The 18,629-nt window shown below is 19.3% G+C and overlaps 4 protein-coding genes across 4 annotated transcripts; all 4 read right to left on the reverse strand. All coding sequences in view use genetic code 6, as the record gives it.

The window, feature by feature from the left end:
• Positions 1-1,312: 1,312 nt before the first annotated feature.
• TTHERM_001148209 (cyclic nucleotide-binding domain protein) lies at positions 1,313-4,995 on the reverse strand (the record flags this gene model as incomplete). The annotated part of the gene is made up of 11 exons (XM_012800704.1): positions 1,313-1,454; positions 1,738-1,827; positions 2,125-2,214; positions 2,483-2,572; positions 2,872-2,961; positions 3,244-3,333; positions 3,623-3,712; positions 3,973-4,062; positions 4,298-4,387; positions 4,851-4,900; positions 4,957-4,995. The coding sequence occupies 11 exons, from the start codon at positions 4,993-4,995 to the stop codon at positions 1,313-1,315; spliced, it is 951 nt and encodes a 316-aa protein (XP_012656158.1).
• A 754-nt stretch (positions 4,996-5,749) lies between these two features.
• Positions 5,750-6,589, reverse strand: TTHERM_01148210 (hypothetical protein; the record flags this gene model as incomplete). The annotated part of the gene is made up of 1 exon (XM_001026608.2): positions 5,750-6,589. The coding sequence occupies one exon, from the start codon at positions 6,587-6,589 to the stop codon at positions 5,750-5,752; it is 840 nt and encodes a 279-aa protein (XP_001026608.2).
• Positions 6,590-9,015: 2,426 nt separating this feature from the next.
• TTHERM_001148211 (hypothetical protein) lies at positions 9,016-11,827 on the reverse strand (the record flags this gene model as incomplete). The annotated part of the gene is made up of 9 exons (XM_012800705.1): positions 9,016-9,136; positions 9,389-9,478; positions 9,732-9,821; positions 10,053-10,142; positions 10,401-10,490; positions 10,747-10,836; positions 11,081-11,170; positions 11,423-11,512; positions 11,757-11,827. The coding sequence occupies 9 exons, from the start codon at positions 11,825-11,827 to the stop codon at positions 9,016-9,018; spliced, it is 822 nt and encodes a 273-aa protein (XP_012656159.1).
• A 2,005-nt stretch (positions 11,828-13,832) lies between these two features.
• TTHERM_01148240 (kinase domain protein) lies at positions 13,833-18,355 on the reverse strand (the record flags this gene model as incomplete). Its single annotated transcript, XM_001026611.4, has 12 exons — positions 13,833-13,877; positions 14,027-14,102; positions 14,329-14,418; positions 14,804-14,893; positions 15,271-15,360; positions 15,722-15,811; positions 16,652-17,046; positions 17,096-17,173; positions 17,226-17,284; positions 17,335-17,523; positions 17,829-18,219; positions 18,293-18,355. Coding segments are annotated over 12 exons (1,656 nt in total), but the record flags the coding sequence as incomplete, so codon positions are not given.
• Between the last annotated feature and the right edge of the window lie 274 nt (positions 18,356-18,629).

Genomic DNA, 18,629 nt, shown 5'->3' on the forward strand with positions numbered 1-18,629 from the left:
TTAGAGTTTACAAAAATTGATTATTAATTTATTTAAAATTAACAAATGTTTTAAAAAATAAGTGATAAATGAAAAAAAAATGAAATAAATAAATAAGATTAATTTTTATTTTATAAATAAACAATCATATTTATAAATATATTTTTTCGAAATTAGATGGTAATAGTATTTACGAATATATTGTCTAGTTATCCTAAAAATAAATATTAATCTTAAGTCATAAACCTATCTAAAATAGAGCTGTTTTCTTATTAATCAGTAATTTTTTTATTAGATAAGTAATTATAAAAATAATAAGGAAATGAGCACTTTTTAATTTAGTAAAAGAAAATATTTTAAATTACTTTGTATTATTCTAAAATTTTTATATATTTTTAAATAATTTATCTTTAGCTTTTATAATTTAAATTAAGCTTCAAGAAATCAAATAAAATTAATTTTACAATTACTGATCCATTTATTATTCTACTAAAAATCATATTTACTTAAATTTTTACATCTGTCTGTTTTAAATACAAATTCAAAAAATTTTAACCATACTCAAGAATTTATTTGTATTGTTTCTTTTGCCAAATAAATTAAAAATACTTAAATATTAATTAGTCTATTAAATTAATAATTAATTTATTTTTAACTTTTTTATATGTACTATATATTAAATTATTTTTCCTACTAAACAATTTAATTTATATATATATATATTTTTATTTGAATCTAAAAAATAATTTTTTTTTTTTTTTTTCATAGTATTGTAATATAATTTCTACATCATATTTTTTCATTTATATAAACAATTATTCATAAATTTTTAATTTAAATAACATTTTTATCATTATCTCTAATTAATAATTTATAACCTTTAATTAATATTACATTTTCTTTTATTTATTTTTAATTTTTAATATTCTATTTATATGTAGTCTTGAAAAAGGCAGTAAGTACCTCAGGTTACTATATATATAATTATATTATCACAAAATATTATATAATAAAACATATTATTTTATATTATTCAAATATTTAATATTTATTCATCCTTTTTTCACCTCACCAAAAGAATTCTATTTTAAAAACAACTAATCTTTTTGATTTAAGACACTTGCTTTCTACTTTTAAGTATTATGATTCTTCGATTGAATTTCCACTTTTATTATAAATTAGTGCAAATTACAAAAAAATAAAATAGAATAAAAATTTCAAATAATATTTAATATTAATAAATAAAAAAATATTAGCAGAATAAACATGAAAAATAAAAAATAGGCCAAATAAAAAGTTTTAAATAAATTAAAACAGTTAAATTGATTTATATTCATTTTTATAAATAAAAATATTGCAATTCAAAACAAATAAACTGTTTTTACCAAAGATTAAGTGTCAAATTTTAGAGATTAGTGCACTTTCCTAAACCAGTACCTAAACTTGATGCCCCAATTGCACCAATTTAATTTCCTCTTTTTGGATATTGAAGAAAAAATATTTAATTAATTAATTAGTCACTTAGAAGGAAAAAGTATGAGTTATCTTTTATCAATAATAAAAGCAAAAGTTGAGAATAAAAAAATGAGTTAATTTAAGAAATATAGAAAAAGAAGAAAAATTAGTACAATAAAAAAGAAAATGAAAAATAAATCAAATAAAAACTAATAAGCAAATTAAAAGAATTAATTATATTGTTTTAAATTTGATTTTATAGATAAAAATATCAAAATCCAAAACAAATAAACTATTTTTTACTCAAGATTAAGTGTCAAATTTGAGAGTTAAGAGCAATTAGCTAAAGCAGAACCTAAGTCTGATACTCCATCTGCACCAATTTAATTTCCCCTTTTTATAATTGATGAAAAAATATATTATTAATTAGTTACTTAAAAGGAAAAAATTAAGAAAAATATAAAGTAATAAGAAATAAATTAATTAATAATAAAAGTAAAAGTTGAAATTAAAAAAACGAGTTAAATAAATTAAGGAAGATACAAGAAGAAAAAATCACAAGTACAAAAAAATTGAAAAAGAAAAATCAATCAACTAAAAAGCTAATAAACAAATTAATAGAATAATATAATTTAAAATTCATTTTTATAACTAAAAATATCACATTTAAAAACAAATAATTGTTGTTACTGAAGATCAAGTGTCAAATATGAGAGTTAAGCGCAATTTACTATAGCAGAACTTAAGTATGATACCCCAATTGCACCAACTTAATTGTAACTTTTTAAATATTGAAAAAAATATATAAAATTAATTAGTTTCTTAAAAGGAAAAAATGAAGAAAAAATATAAAATGAAAAGAAATAAATGAACTAATAATAAAAGTAAAAATTGAAAATAAAATAAATTATTGAAGATAGAAGAAGAAAAAAATACAAGTACAAAAAAATTGAAAAAGAAAAATAAATCAAATAAAAACCAAAAATGTTTTAAAATCATTTGTATAACTAAAAATATCACAATTCAAAAAAAAATAAATTGTTTTTACTCAAGACTAAGTGTCAAATTTTAGAGATTAGCACAATTTGCTATAGCAGAACCTAAGTTGGATGCACCAATTTAACCAATTTAATTCATACTTTTTAAATATTGAAGAAAAAATATTTAGTTTATTAGTTATTTAGAAACAAAAAATGTAGAAAAAAATATGAAATAATAATTAATGAATTAATTAATTAAAAATAAAAGCAAAAATTAAAAGTAAAAAAATGAGTTAAATTAACAAAGATAGAAGAAGAAAAAAACAAAGTAAAATAAAAAAGAAAAATAAATCGGATAAAAAGCTTATTAAAAAATGAAAAGAGTTTAAATATTTTGTTTTAAATTCATTTTTATATCTAAAAATATCACAATACCTAACAAATAAATTGCTTTTACCTAAGATTAAGTGTTAAATTTAAGAGGTTAGTGCAATTTGCTAAAGCAGAACCTAAATCTTATGCACCAATTACACCAATTTAATTTCCCCTTTTTAAAAATTAAGAAAAAATATTAATTAATTAGTTATTTAGAGAAAAATAAAGAAAAAAATATAAAAAATTATAAGAAAAGAATTAATTAATAATAAAAATTAAAGTAAAAAATAAAAAAATAAGTTAAATTAAGAAAGATAGAAGAAGAAAAAAACACAACTGCTATAAAAAAGTAAAAGTTAAATAAATCAAGCAAAAAGCTAATAAACAAATTTAAAGAATTATTCATTTTTATAAATAAAATTATCACAATTAAAAATAAATAAATTGTTTTTACCTAAGATTAAGTGTCAAATTTGAGAGATTAGTGCACTTTCTTAAACCAGAACCTAAGACTGATAAACTTTTATCACCAATTTAATTTCCCCTTTTTAATTATTGAATAAAAAATATGAATTAATTAATTTAATTAGTTAATAATAAGGAAAAAATAAATGAAGAAAAAATATGAAAAAGAAATGAATTAATGAAAAAGTTAAAAATAAAATAATGAGTTAAGAAAGATGAAAAAAACAAAACACAAATACAATAAAAAAGAAATACAAAAATAAATCAAACAAAAAGCTTATAAATAAATTAAAAGAGTTAGATTTTTTGTTTTAAATTCATTTTTATAAATAAAAATATCACAACTAAAGACAAATAAACTATTTTACCTAAGATTAAGTGTCAAATTTGAGAGATTAACGCACTTTCCTAAATCAGAACCTAAGGCTTGTAAACCTTTATCACCAATTTAATTTCCCCTTTTTAAATGTTGAAGAAAAAATATGAAATAATAATAAATAAATAAATAAATAAATAAATAAATAAATAAATAAATGAATTGATAATAAAAACAAAAGTTCAAAATAAAATAATCAGGTAAATTAAGAATTATATAAGAAAAAAATACGAGCAGAATAAAAATAAATCAAATAAAAAAATATTAAAAAAAGTTATATTATTTTAAATTATTTTTTATAACTAAAAATATCTCAATTCAAAACAAATAAATAGTTTTTACCAAAGATCAAGTGTCAAATTTGAGAGATTAGTACACTTTGCTAAACCAGAACCTAAGCCAGATGCACCAATTACACCAATTTTATTCATCCTTTTAAATAGAAATAAATGAATTAATTTGTAATAAAAGTAAAGCTGATAATAAATAAAATAGTTAAATTAAGAAAGATAGAAGAGTAAAAAAACACAAACAAATAAAAATAATAAAGAAAAATAAATAAACCAAATAAAAAGCTACTAAACATATTAAAAGAGTTAAATTAATTATTTAAAAAAATTTTTATAAGTAAAAATATCACAATTCAAAACAAACAAACTATTTTTACTCAAGATTAAGAGTCAAATTTGAGAGATTAGTGCAGTTTGCTAAAGCAGAATCTAAGTCTAATGCGCCCTCATCTCCAATTTAATTGCTACTTTTTAAATATTTAAGAAAAAATAAATAAATTAAAAATTAATTAATTAGTTAGTTACTTAGAAGGAAAAAATTAAGAAAAAATATGAATAATAAGAAATTAATTAAATAATCATAAAAGAAAAAGAAAAAAAATGAGTTAAATTAAGAAATTTTGAAAAATAAAAAGCTAATAAACGAATTAAAAGAGTTACATTGTTTTAAATACATTTTTATAAATATCACAATCCAAAACAACAATTTATTTTTCAAATAAAAAATGAATAAAAAATATCAAATAATAAAAAATGGGTAATAAATTTTAAAAATTGAAAGTAAAAATTAAGTTTAAATAACTAAAAAATATTTTTATTAACAAAATCAATGAAAATAGGTGAGAATTTCTATGAAAAATATGATATGTAAATTGAAAGTTAATTAAAGAAAAAGTATTAATAATAATAACATTTATAAATTAAAAATACCTCAGATTAATATGGACAACCTAATGAGATTATAGTGAAGAGTTTAAAAACTTTTTATATTAATTTAAATAAATTTAAAGTATATTCATAAAAAATAAATATTTACTTCTTCTAATTTATTGTATTATTTAATTTGTTATATCATTTATTTTTTTTTTTAAATATTGAATAGCAATTAATGGAAATTTAATTAATAAAAAGTGGATAAAAAGAATAAATAAATTATATGAATTTATAAATTTATTTTTAGTCATATATATCACAAAAAAGTTAGTGTAACTTTAATAATTTAATTGTAATATTTTTATTTAAAATGTACACTTAAAAATATAGTAGGAACTAGAGATGGGTAGTCAGTCAGTCATTCTATATATAATAATTATTGTTTTTAAGAAAAATAAAATGTTTGTACATACATGATTTGAAAATAAAGGCAGGTTATTTGATAAATTATGATTTAAAAATAAAAAAAAGTATGTAGACTATCATAAAACCAATTTTTATATAAGTATAATTTAAAATACCAATATCATCTATAATAATGAAATTGTATTACAAAAATTTTTATAAAAAATAAAATATGATTTTAATAATATTATTTTAGTTAATATCATTCAAAATCTATTTTACAAAAATATAATTAATAATTTTCTAAAAGTAATAATTCTACATCACCAAATTTTTGAAAACCATTTTGCTTTTATATGCAATTTATCCTTTAAATCATTTGATGCATTTAAAGTTTTTAAATTATAAAAACTTAATTTTGAATGATATCTTTAAAATTAATTAATTATTCATGAAATATAAGAATTATTATAAAAATAGAAATTATTATTTAAAGTTTATATAAAATATAGAGATATTTAAATATTTTTGGCTTAATATTTATAATTAATTCAAACGCTTCTGAGATAGTTAACCTTGATATTTTTTCCGAATTTATTTGATTAAGGGCCTTGATAATATTAACTTAAATGATTTCCAGATGCTTCATTCATATTTAAATATGAAGTAGACCCAGTTACAATAAGTCTGTATGTTTTTGAAAAAATTTAGGCACTTGAGGAGAGCTTAATAGAGGCTGTTAGCTTTTATCCCTTCTTTGCTTTTAAAGTGATGGTTTCAACTAAGTCAGAATTATCAGAAGTAGCAATTAATTTTCCATTTTAATCATAAACTCCAAGAGAAAAATCATCAAGAGATTTTTCAGGAACTACAACAATTGTAACTATTTGATCATCATTAGAAATAAAAGTGTATTTCTCCAACTTGCTAGAATCAAAATCATTAACAGTACCTAGAATCATAAAACTAGTGTCAAGAACTTAAGGGTTCTTTTTAGCGAATTATGAGGTATAAGCTTCAAAAAGACTATAAGTTCTTTTGGTTTTACCATCATAATCTACAGTAACAGTTCTTTAGACTTATCCTTGGCTATTAACAAATTATCCATCGTTAGTAGCTTTGAAACCGTGACCACCTATAGGACCTAGAGGACCTAAGGGACCAAGAGCACCAAGAGGTCCAATAGGACCAAGAGTAGAGAAAATACCAAGTCCTCTCAAATGTTAGGCAAAGCTACTTTTAGCAAAAAGACTTTTTCCAGGTTCAATTTTTCCAGTGTAAATATCAGGATTTAAAGGACCTTTGTATCCAAGAGGACCATCTTTCGAAAGAGGACCACCTTTTAATGTAATGAATTATGAGTATGAGCTCCAGTCAATACCACTGATCATTCTAGATACATTCCAACTATTATCACCGATAGGACCAAGTAACCCAAGAGGACCTTTACAGTTTAAAATAAGATTATTAATATTTGATTAATTTTATGACTTTTTGAAAGAGATGATAAATAAGTGAAGAATTAAAATTTATAAGTTTTGATTAAAATTTATGAATTAAAATATATTAATTATAATACTCTTAGAATATTATATAAAATTTAAAGTTAATTTTTATGTTATATTTTATTTATTTTATAAGATTTTTAAATGTTTTATTTGAGCTTAATATCAAAAAAAGGTAGAAACATTACCAAAAGCTCCAAGTGGTCCCATTGAACCAAGAGGTCCACTTTGATGGGTGTAAGCTTAGTAAGATGAGTCAATAGATGGAAGTAAAGTTGAGAAATTCACAGAACTTATAGTGTTTGTAGATGAATATACAAAGTCGGAAGTGCTTGAATAACTAGATTTCCAAGATTCAGAATAGACTATACCAACAAGACAAGCCAAAAGAATAATAGTAAATTTATGCATTCTAAACTAGATTTATCTTAATACTAATATTTAGAAAAATTTGTTTTAATTTAATCATTTATAAAATATGGGTTTTGATGATGCCTTTTCAATATATGTTTGTATGAACATATAGAAAACAGATTTATATTATGAAAAAAAGGACTTTATATAAGTAAATGCTAATTCGATTAGAAAATTGACACATTTAGTAATTCATCAGAAAATTCAATAACCTTTTGTTTTAATTAAATTTTTAGCGATAATACTTCTTAATATTATTAATTATCAAAAATAGCTAAAATTAAAAATCAAATGATTCGTAACAAGAAAATAATCTAAAATTATTACTGCGAAATATTATAAAAATTGCTTGCTTTTAAATTAAATAATATTGTCACTTGTTTAGGATGGCAATTTAATTTTTTTAGCTTTTTAGATGAAAATAATAGTAAGAAGTTTGCGGCTTATAAATTACTAATAATTAAAATACAACATTTTTTATTTTAGCTTTGGTTATAGAAAAGAAAATTTATCTATTATCTTTCTTGTTTTATGAGAAAGTTATTCAATTTATTTTATTAACCAAATATCTTTTAGTAATTCCTCCATTTATTTTATTAATTGCTTGATTTTGATGAATATTACAAATTAATAGTGGTCAACTCATTCATCTTAATAGTTATGGTTTCTTTACTTATGCAATTTACAATAAACTATCATAGAGGGATAAGATTAATTTGCTTTGTTTAACCTTAAAAAAAACGATATACATAAATTTACTTTCATTAATTACCTCAATATATATTAACACCCAAAATTAATTTAAAGAATTAATTGTGTTTTTTATTTTAGCTTTGATTATATAAAATAAAATTTATATATTATCTTGTTTTATGAGAAAGTTATTCAATTTATATTATTAACCAAATATCTTTTAGTTATTCCTCTATTCATTTTATTCATTGTTTGATTTTGATGAATATTATAAATTAAAAGTGGTCAACTCATTCGTTTTAACAATTATAGTGGGATTAAATATATGTGCTTTTTTTTAAACCTTAAAAAAACGAAACACATAAATTTAATTTCATAAACTACTCGAATATATTGGGTGCTTAAGTAAATTTAATTTTAAATTTTCTTATTTTTTATTTTTTATTTTTTATAAATAATTAATATACTTACAAAAATAAATATGAATGATATTTATAAATATAAAATCAATAATAAAATCTATTTATCTATTTTTATTTTTGGTTAAAAAAACTTTTTCAAAATGTTATAAATAATATATATAATGTTATTCAAATATTTAATATTATTTTATTCATCCTTTTTTGGCCACTTGTTTATCACCAAAATAATTTTTAAAAGACAACTAATCTTTTTGATTTAAGACACTTGCTTATTACTTTGAATCTTTGTTATTCATTCATTGGGCTAAAAATATTATAATAAATTTGTGTAAATTTTAAATAAATATCAAAATAGAATAAACTTTTAAATTAAAAATTATTTCTTTAATTAATAAATATAATAGCATTAGTGGAATAAAAAAGATAAAAAATAAATCAAATAAAAGCTATCAAATAAATTCAAAGAGCTTTTTTGTTTTATATTCATTTTTATAGTTTAAAATATCTAAATCCAAAAATTATAAACTGATGCACCTATTGCACAAATTTAATTAATAATTTTTAAATATTGAAGAAAAAATATATCATTAAATATTTAATTAGAAAGAAAAAATGTTTAAAAAATATGAAATAATAAATAAGATTAATTAATAAATAAAACAAAAGTTGAAATTTAAATGATGAGTTAAATTAACTAAGAAAGAACAAAAAAAAGCAAGCATAATAAATAGAAAAAGAAAAAAAAATTTTATTGTTTTTAATTAGTTTTTATAATAAAAAATATCACAATCCAAAACAAATAAACTGTTTTTACCCAAGATAAAGAGTCAAATTTGAGAGATTAATGCAATTTGCTAAAGTAGAACCTAAGCCTGATACGCCGATTGCACCAATTTAATTTTCACTTTTTAAATATTGAAGAAAAAATATTTCATTTAATAGTTAATTAGAAGGAAAAAATGAAGAAAAAATATGAAATAATAAGATTAATTAATAATAAAAGCAAAAGTTGAAAATAAAATGATGAGCTAAATTAACAATGAAAGAACGAAAAAAGGCAACACAATAAAAATAAAAAGAAAAAAGAGCTTTATTGTTTTTAATTAGTTTTTATAATAAAAAATATCACAATACAAAACAAATAAACTGTTTTTACCCAAGATCAAGTATCAAATTTGATAGATTAATGCAATTTGCTAAAGCAGAACCTAAGCTTTATGCACCTTCATCGCCAATTTAATTTTCACTTTTTAAATATTGAAGAAAAAATATATCATTAAATAGTTATTAGAAGTAAAAAATGAAGAAATAATATGAAATATTAAGATTAATTATTAATAAAAACAAAAGTTGAAAATAAAATAATGAGTTAAATTAACAAAGAAAGAACATAAAAAAGCAAGCACAATAAAAAGAAGAAAAAAAGAGAGCTTTATCAGTTTTTAATTAGTTTTTATAATTAAAAATATCACAATCCAAAACAAATAAACTGTTTTTACTTTAGCCAAAGTTTCAAATTTGAGATATTAATACAATTTGCTAAAGCAGAACCTAAGCTTGATGCACCTTCATAACCAATAAAATTTTTACTTTTTAAATATTTAAAAATTAATTAGAAGGAAAAAATGAAGAAAAAATATGAAATAATAAGATTAATTAATAAACCAAAATTTGAAAATAAAATGATGAGCTAAATTAGCAAAGAACGAACAAAATAAAGCAAGCACAATAAAATGAAAAAGCAAAAAGAACTTTATTGTTTTTAATTAGTTTTAATCATTAAAAATATCACAATCCAAAACAAATAAACTGTTTTTTACCCAAGATCAAGTGCAAAATTTGAGAGATTTATGCAATTTGCTAAAGCAAAACCTAATCCTTATACACCGATTGCACCAATTTAATTTTCACTTTTTAAATATTAAAGAAAAAATATTTCATTTAATATTTAATTAGAAGGAAAAAATGAAGAAAAAATATGAAATAATAAGATAGATTAGTTAATAATAAAAACAAAAGTTGAAAATAAAAAGATGAGTTAAATAAACAAAGAAAGAACAAAAAAAAAGCAAGCACAATAAAAAGAAAAATTAAAAAGAGCTTTATTATTTTTAATTAGTTTTTATAATTCAAAATATCACAATCCAAAACAAATAAACTGTTTTTACTTAAGATTAAGTGCCAAATTTTAGAGATTACTGCAATTTGCTAAACCAGAACCTAAGCCTGATGCACCCATTGCACAAATTTAATTTTTACTTTTTAAATATTGAAGAAAAAATATATCATTAAATAGTTAATTAGAAGGAAAAAATGAAGAAAAAATATGAAATAATAAGATTAATTAATTTATAATAAAAGCAAAAGTTGAAATTAAAATGATGAGCTAAATTAACAAAGAAAGAACAAAAAAAAGCAATCACAATAAAAATAAAAAGAAAAAAGAGCTTTATTGTTTTTAATTAGTTTTATAATTAAAAATATCACAATCCAAAACAAATAAACTGTTTGTACGCAAGAACAAGTGTCAAATTTGAAAGATTAATGCAATTTGCTAAAGCAGAACTTAAGCCTGATGCACCTTCATCACCAATTTAATTTTCACTTTGTTAAATATTGAAAAAAAAAATTATCATTAAATAGTTAATTAGAAGGAAAAAATGAAGAAAAAATAATAAGATTAATAAATAATAAAAGCAAAAGTTGAAAATAAAATAATGAGTTAAATTAACAAAGAAAGAACAAAAAAAGCAAGCACAATAAAATGAAAAAGTAAAAAGAGCTTTCATTTTTAATTATTTTTTATAATTAAAAATATCACAATCAAAAACAAATAAACTGTTTTTACAGAAGCCAAAGTCTCAAATTTGAAAGATTAATGCAATTTGCTAAAGCAGAACTTAAGCCTGACGCACCCATTGCACCAATTTTATTGTAACTTTTTAAATATTGAAGAAAAAATATAACATTAAATAGTTAATTAGAAGGAAAAAATGAAGAAATAATATGAAATAATAAGATTAATTAATAATAAAAACAAAAGTTGAAAATAAAATGATGAGTTAAATTAACAAAGAAAGAACAAAAAAAAGCAAGCACAATAAAAAAAATAGAAAAAAGAGCTTTATTTTTTTTAATTAGCTTTTATAATTAAAAATATCACAATCCAAAACAAATAAACTGTTTTTACCGAAGATCAAGTGTCAAATTTGAGAGATTAATGCAATTTGCTAAAGCAGAACCTAAGCCTGATGCACCTTCATCACCAATTTAATTTTCACTTTGTTAAATATTGAAAAAAAATTTATCATTAAATATTTATTAGAAAGAAAAAATGAAGAAAAAATAATAAGATTAATAAATAATAAAAGCAAAAGTTGAAAACAAAATAATGAGTTAAATTAACAAAGAAAGAACAAAAAAAGCAAGCACAATAAAAAGAAAAAGAAAAAAGAGCTTTATTATTTTTAATTAGTTTTTATAATTAAAAATATCACATTCCAAAACAAATAAACTGTTTTTACCTAAGGTAAAGTTCCAAATTTGAGAGATTAATGCAATTTGCTAAAGCAGAACCTAAGCCTAATGCACCCATTGCACCAATTTTATTGTAACTTTTTAAATATTGAAAGAAAAATATATTAATAAATAGTTAATTAGAAGTAAAAAATGAAGAAATAATAAGAAATAATAAGATTAATTAATAATAAAAACAAAAGTTGAAAATAAAATGATGAGTTAAATTAACAAAGAAAGAACAAAAAAAAGCAAGCACAATAAAAAAAATAGAAAAAAGAACTTTATTTTTTTTAATTAGCTTTTATAATTAAAAATATCTTAATCCAAAACAAATAAACTGTTTTTACCGAAGATCAAGTGTCAAATTTGAGAGATTAATGCAATTTGCTAAAGCTGAACTTAAGCCTGATGCATCTTCATCACCAATTAAATACCTAATTTTTAAATATTAAAGAAAAAATATATCATTAAATAGAGTAAGTTGCCATACAAATTAGTAAAAAGCGAGTTTTATTTACTGTGTTTTTACATTTTATAAAATTAAAATTTTTAATTTTTTTTCAAAATTTTTTTTTATCCTATGTAGAATTTTTCAAAATTTATTTTTTCAAAAAAGTGATATATTATAAGAATATATGGGGTTTAGAAAATATTTGAAATTGTACATTTTGTGAATTTAAAGCTTTCTAAAAACTCAAATATAAAGCTGATTTAAGCTAATTTAGCTTATTTATTATGTTATTAATATATATTAGATTTCACTTTTTATAAATTAAATAGACATTTCACTCTAGTTAATTGGAAGGAAAAAATGAAAGAGAAAATAAGAAATAATAAGATTATGAAAAAAAAAGAAATCATAATAAAAAGAAAAAGGAAAATAAATAAACTAAATTAAATTAAAAGAGCTTTAATCTTTTAAATTTTTATTAAAAATATTACAATCAAAAAGTAATAAAATGCTTTTATTAAGTGTAAGTTTTAATAGCAAAAAATGAAGAAAATATATCAAATTATAAAAAATGAATAATAAGTAATTTAAAATTGAAATAAAAATTAAGTTCTTATGCTTGAAAATTTTTATTTTTATAAAAATCAATGAATAATTATGATAATATCTATAACAAAAATTATTTATTTAAATAAATTGAAAGTTAAATATATAAAAAATATTAATAATAATAAAAATAATAATTATAAATAAAATATACTGGAGATCAATATAGAGAACCTAATGAGATAAAAGAGAAGAGCTTAAAAACTTTTTTTATTCATTTATATAAATTTAAAGGATATTAATAAAAAAATTAATAATTACTTCTTCTAAATAATAATATTCTTTAATCTATTATATCATTTATTATTTTTTTCAAAAATATTGAAAAGCAGTTTATGAAATTTAATTAATTAATTAATTAATTATAAATGGATAAAAAGAACAAATAAAAATTATTAAATATTAAATTATTAATTTGGTTTTATGAAGAGATATAGCAGAAAAATTAATTTAAAATTCATTATTTAATCTTAATATTTATATTTAAAACATATAATAAAAAAATATAATAGGAATTAGAGATGGCCGTTAGTTAATAATATTTGAAAAAATTCTAGTATTTAATTAATGTTCTTAAATTTTATAAAAATAAGGTTTATAAGTAGATTTTTCTGTTTTAGATCTGTAATTAATTATAGAAATATTTATAATATCTCTAATTATTCTCTAATCACATTAGTTTTTTTTTTTTGCAACACATGTTATATAGGTATATATATATATTGTATCTACCAAATAAGTGCGTTTAATACCTACTTAAATAACTTTTTAATGTATAAAGTACAGTATCTGAATATTTAAAATAAAAACGGGTTTTTTGTTATTAAAAATTAAATTCAGCGTCTATGTATTTAAAATAAAAACTAGCTTTCATTTATTACAAAATATCCAAATTTATTTAAAAATGTATAAAATTTATAAACATTTATTTATTTATATGTATATATTTTTGCTAAATAATTTCTATGTGATTTTATAAAGAACTATCCATTTTATTTATTGTATTCATTATTTATAATGTTTTTCACTAAGTTAGATTATGTTATTTAATCACATTCAATTAAATTTACTAAAAATATACATTTTATTTTTTAGTCATAAAAAAAATGTTATTTTAATTTTAATTAATTAGTGTATTTAAGTCCTTCAAAAATATATCGATATCTTAATTATATAAATAAATATATTAATTTTATTTTATAATCTTATTAATTTTACTTTTATTTCTTATTTTTTTAATTGATCTCTTAATATTTTTTCGAATTATTCTTTTGATTGAGAAATCTGATTATTCCTATTAGTTTTTATATATTAAATGTATCTTTATCAAACAATTTGTTTTAAATATATTTAATAAAATCATTTTTTTCTTTATTAAAATTACTATTTTAAATTTATTTATAAATAAAAAAATTTATTTTGAATAAAATAGCTAATCACTAAGTGAAAAGTGTAAATCAACAAAATAATCAATTTTTTCAAAATTTCTTGCTTTATCAATCGATAAATTAAGTTTTTACAATAAATAAAGTGTCAAACTTGTGATATTCTTGCACTACGCTATTCCTGTGCCTAAATCTTTTGCACCCTCATCACCAATACTATTTGACCTTTAAATATAAGAATAAATAATGAATTAAGAAAATAAATTTGGAGGAGAAAGGATTGTAAAAAAAGATTGTTGCTTTTGTTAGTATGTTCGTTTGTTTTTGAAGGAGGGAGTAAGTAACTCAGTATGTAAGTAAGTAAGTAATTAAGTAATTAAGTTAACAAATTGATTATTTTTTAGTTGAGGAGTAAGTAAGTTATTAAAAAAGCAATCTAATAAATAAATAAATAAATAAATAAATAAATAAATAACTAACTAACTAACTCTAACTTGCTTACTAACGAAGTGACTTAATTAGCTAATCACTAAGTGAAAAGCGTAAATCAACAAAATAATCAATTTTTTCAAAATTTCTTGCTTTATCAATCGATAAATTAAGTTTTTACTATAAATCAATTGTCAAACTTGTGATATTCTTGCACTACGCTATTCCTGTACCTAAATCTTTTGCACCCTATGCAAAAAGTCTATTATTGCTTTAAATATAAGAATAAATAATGAATTAAGAAAATAAATTTGGAGGAGAAAGGATTGTAAAAAAAGATTGTTGCTTTTGTTAGTATGTTCGTTTGTTTTTGAAGGAGGGAGTAAGTAACTCAGTATGTAAGTAAGTAAGTAAGTAAGTAAGTAAGTAATTAAGTAATTAAGTTAACAAATTGATTATTTTTTAGTTGAGGAGTAAGTAAGTTATTAAAAAAGCAATCTAATAAATAAATAAATGACTAACTAACTCTAACTTGCTTACTAACGAAGTGACTTAATTAGCTAATCACTAAGTGAAAAGCGTAAATCAACAAAATAATCAATTTTTTCAAAATTTCTTGCTTTATCAATCGATAAATTAAGTTTTTACAATAAAGAAAGTGTCAAACTTGTGATATTCTTGCACTACGCTATTCCTGTGCCTAAATCTTTTGCACCCTATGCACCAATACTATTATTGCTTTAAATATAAGAATAAATAATGAATTAAGAAAATAAATTTGGAGGAGAAAGGATTGTAAAAAAAGATTGTTGCTTTTGTTAGTATGTTCGTTTGTTTTTGAAGGAGGGAGTAAGTAACTCAGTATGTAAGTAAGTAAGTAATTAAGTAATTAAGTTAACAAATTGATTATTTTTTAGTTGAGGAGTAAGTAAGTTATTAAAAAAGCAATCTAATAAATAAATAAATAACTAACTAACTCTAACTTGCTTACTAACGAAGTGACTTAATTAGCTAATCACTAAGTGAAAAGCGTAAATCAACAAAATAATCAATTTTTTCAAAATTTCTTGCTTTATCAATCGATAAATTAAGTTTTTACTATAAATCAATTGTCAAACTTGTGATATTCTTGCACTACGCTATTCCTGTGCCTAAATCTTTTGCACCCTCATCACCAATACTATTTGACCTTTAAATATATGAATAAATAATGAATTAAGAAAATAAATTTGGAGGAGAAAGGATTGTAAAAAAATATTGTTGCTTTTGTTAGTATGTTCGTTTGTTTTTGAAGGAGGGAGTAAGTAACTCAGTATGTAAGTAAGTAAATAAGTTAACAAATTGATTATTTTCTTTTGAGGAGTATATAAAAAAAATATTGTTGCTTTTGTTAGTTTTTAATATGTTTTTGAAGGATTAAAAATAATTAAAACCATTAAATTAATAATTCTTAATTCATTTGCTATATAAGTAGCATTAATGTAAAAATTAAAAAATACTTAATTCTATTAAATAAATATAAATAATTTATAATGAATTTATAAATAAATCTTAATAGAAAATAAGTAATTTTATAGATATTTAATTTTCATGAACAATTCACTAGTTAACAAAAAAAATGAAACTTAAATATTATGAATTATACTCAATTATCAGAATGAATTATACTTTTAAATTCATTTAGTCTTTAATTTTTATTTTAAACTTTAATTTTTTATTAATTTAAAAAAAAATAATCATTTTTTATATATTGCTAATCCAGGTATTTAAATTTGAAGAATATGTAGCCTTATTACTTTTTTTATTAAAAAAAAAAAGAGCTAAAAAATTTTCAAAAATACATTTTTTCTCTTTTGATAATAGAATTTTACCATTATTTAAAAAATTAAGTTAGTAAATATAAATATAATTTACTTACTTTAATAAACTAATTTTTAAGGAGAAAAGATTATCAATAAAATAGTTTTAAAAAGTGTTAAATTGATCATTAATAAAATATTAAAAACCTAAATTAAAATGAAAATATTACTCTAAATATATTTCGACAATATTGTAATTTTAAGCTTTGCTCAAATCCTTTATAGATCTAATTTTTATAGTCGTATTTTGCTCTATTTTTTTATCATTTTGCACCAAAAGAGTTTTTTGCACGATTTATTTCATTTCTTTTGAATTAGTTAAGAATTTTGTATCGCTTTATTCAACAATATCATACAGAGATGCTCTTTAACCACTATCAGAAACAACAAGAAGGTTAATAAATTTATAAATTTCTGAATTTTTGTTAATTTTAATCTTAGATTTTTCGAAAGGCTTATCTAACTGCTTTTTTGTCATTAATAAGAAAGTAAAAGGTGCATTTTTCTTCAGATCTTAATAATTATCTAAGAAAGCTAGTAATAATCCTACTGAATACGAATCCGACTAAAATAAAAAAATTTATTTAAAATTAACATTTTAATAAAAAAAGTACTTTCTTTGAATAAATCTTAAGTTCATTATCCTATTTATTTAGTATTTCAGGTGCTGAATATCCTAAATTACCTATGCTCTATATATAAAGTTATTTTTAATATTTAATATATATAAAATTAAAAATCTACTTCTATAGCTTGAATTGAATCTTTATTATCTGGAATCTAAGCAGATAAGCCGAAATCACCTTAAAATTAAAAGATAATGAAAAATAATTTATGCATAAAAATAGTTTACATAATTTTATTTCTGGTTATTTTCCATCTAAATAAACCAAAAAATTTTCTGGTTTAATATCTCTATGAATGATATTAAATGAGTGAATATAATTAACAGAATCTATAATTTAGATCGCTATTTAATATTTATCATCGTCGTTAAATTATCCATCTTTGTTTTATCTATCAAGATATTCATCTAACGAACCTTTTACAAAATAAAAAGTAAAATGTAATCAAATATATTTTTTAAATATCATTTTTATATTAAAAATCTTTCAAAATAATGAAAGTATAATAATTATTTTCGTTAAAAATAATTCTTTTTACAATTTATAAATTAAATTTTTATTTTTTTTAAATTTAAAAAACAAATTAAATTCTTTTTTATAAAAAAATATATTTATTCATTTGTTTATTTATTAAAAATTGGGTTTTATATGATAAAAATATCTTCATAAGTAGTTAATTGAAACCTAAATTAAAATAAATATTAAGAATTTAATAAATTACATGAGCATTTTTCTAATTCAAAGACTGAGTATCTATCAGGTCCTATTTTATTCTCTATTATATAGCTATCATAAAGCTATACCACTAGTGGCTCTTTTAATTTCTACATAATACTAATTTCATTTTAGATATGTTATTCATCTTCTATTTTTTGTATTTTTAACACTATTTCTTTTTTATCAAGTTTAGCTTTTTTAGTAGCTAATACCATTCCAAAGCTTCCAAAGCTTAGAATTTGAAAATTATTCGTATATTTTTTATTTTCATAGAGACTTTTCAGCAGATTAGATAATACTTCCACTTTTGTAAATTGTGCTTGAAAATCTTTTTGTATAATTTTTTCATTGGTGTTCTCTAGAATAAACTTAGCATACTCGTCGAATTAAATTTGCTTTAAATTAATTATTTTTTAATTTACATTTAATTTATAACTTTTTATAATAATTTAAGCTAAAAACAATTACCGTTTGTTTTTGCAGTTGATTAATTTTTTCAAATATTTACTGTGCCTATCTAGGTATTTATTCCTTTTATTATATTACAAATAAAATTATTTTTTGAATTCAAATATTCAAAAAATAAAATCAATTTTTTTTATTTTGAGAGATTAATGTAATAAAAAATTTATTATGAAATAAAACTTCTTTTTTTATTAGCTATTGAGGAAAATAACAATTTATTTACATCAATAATAAAAGAAATAATAAGTTTATTTTTTCATTTTTATAAATTTTATTTTATAGTTTAAAAATGATGTGTTTTTTATTTAAAAATAAAAAATTTTGTTGCAGATAAGCTATT

Source organism: Tetrahymena thermophila (assembly GCF_000189635.1).
Source record: "Tetrahymena thermophila SB210 genomic scaffold scf_8254007, whole genome shotgun sequence".
Taxonomy (NCBI): Eukaryota; Ciliophora; class Oligohymenophorea; order Hymenostomatida; family Tetrahymenidae; genus Tetrahymena; species Tetrahymena thermophila.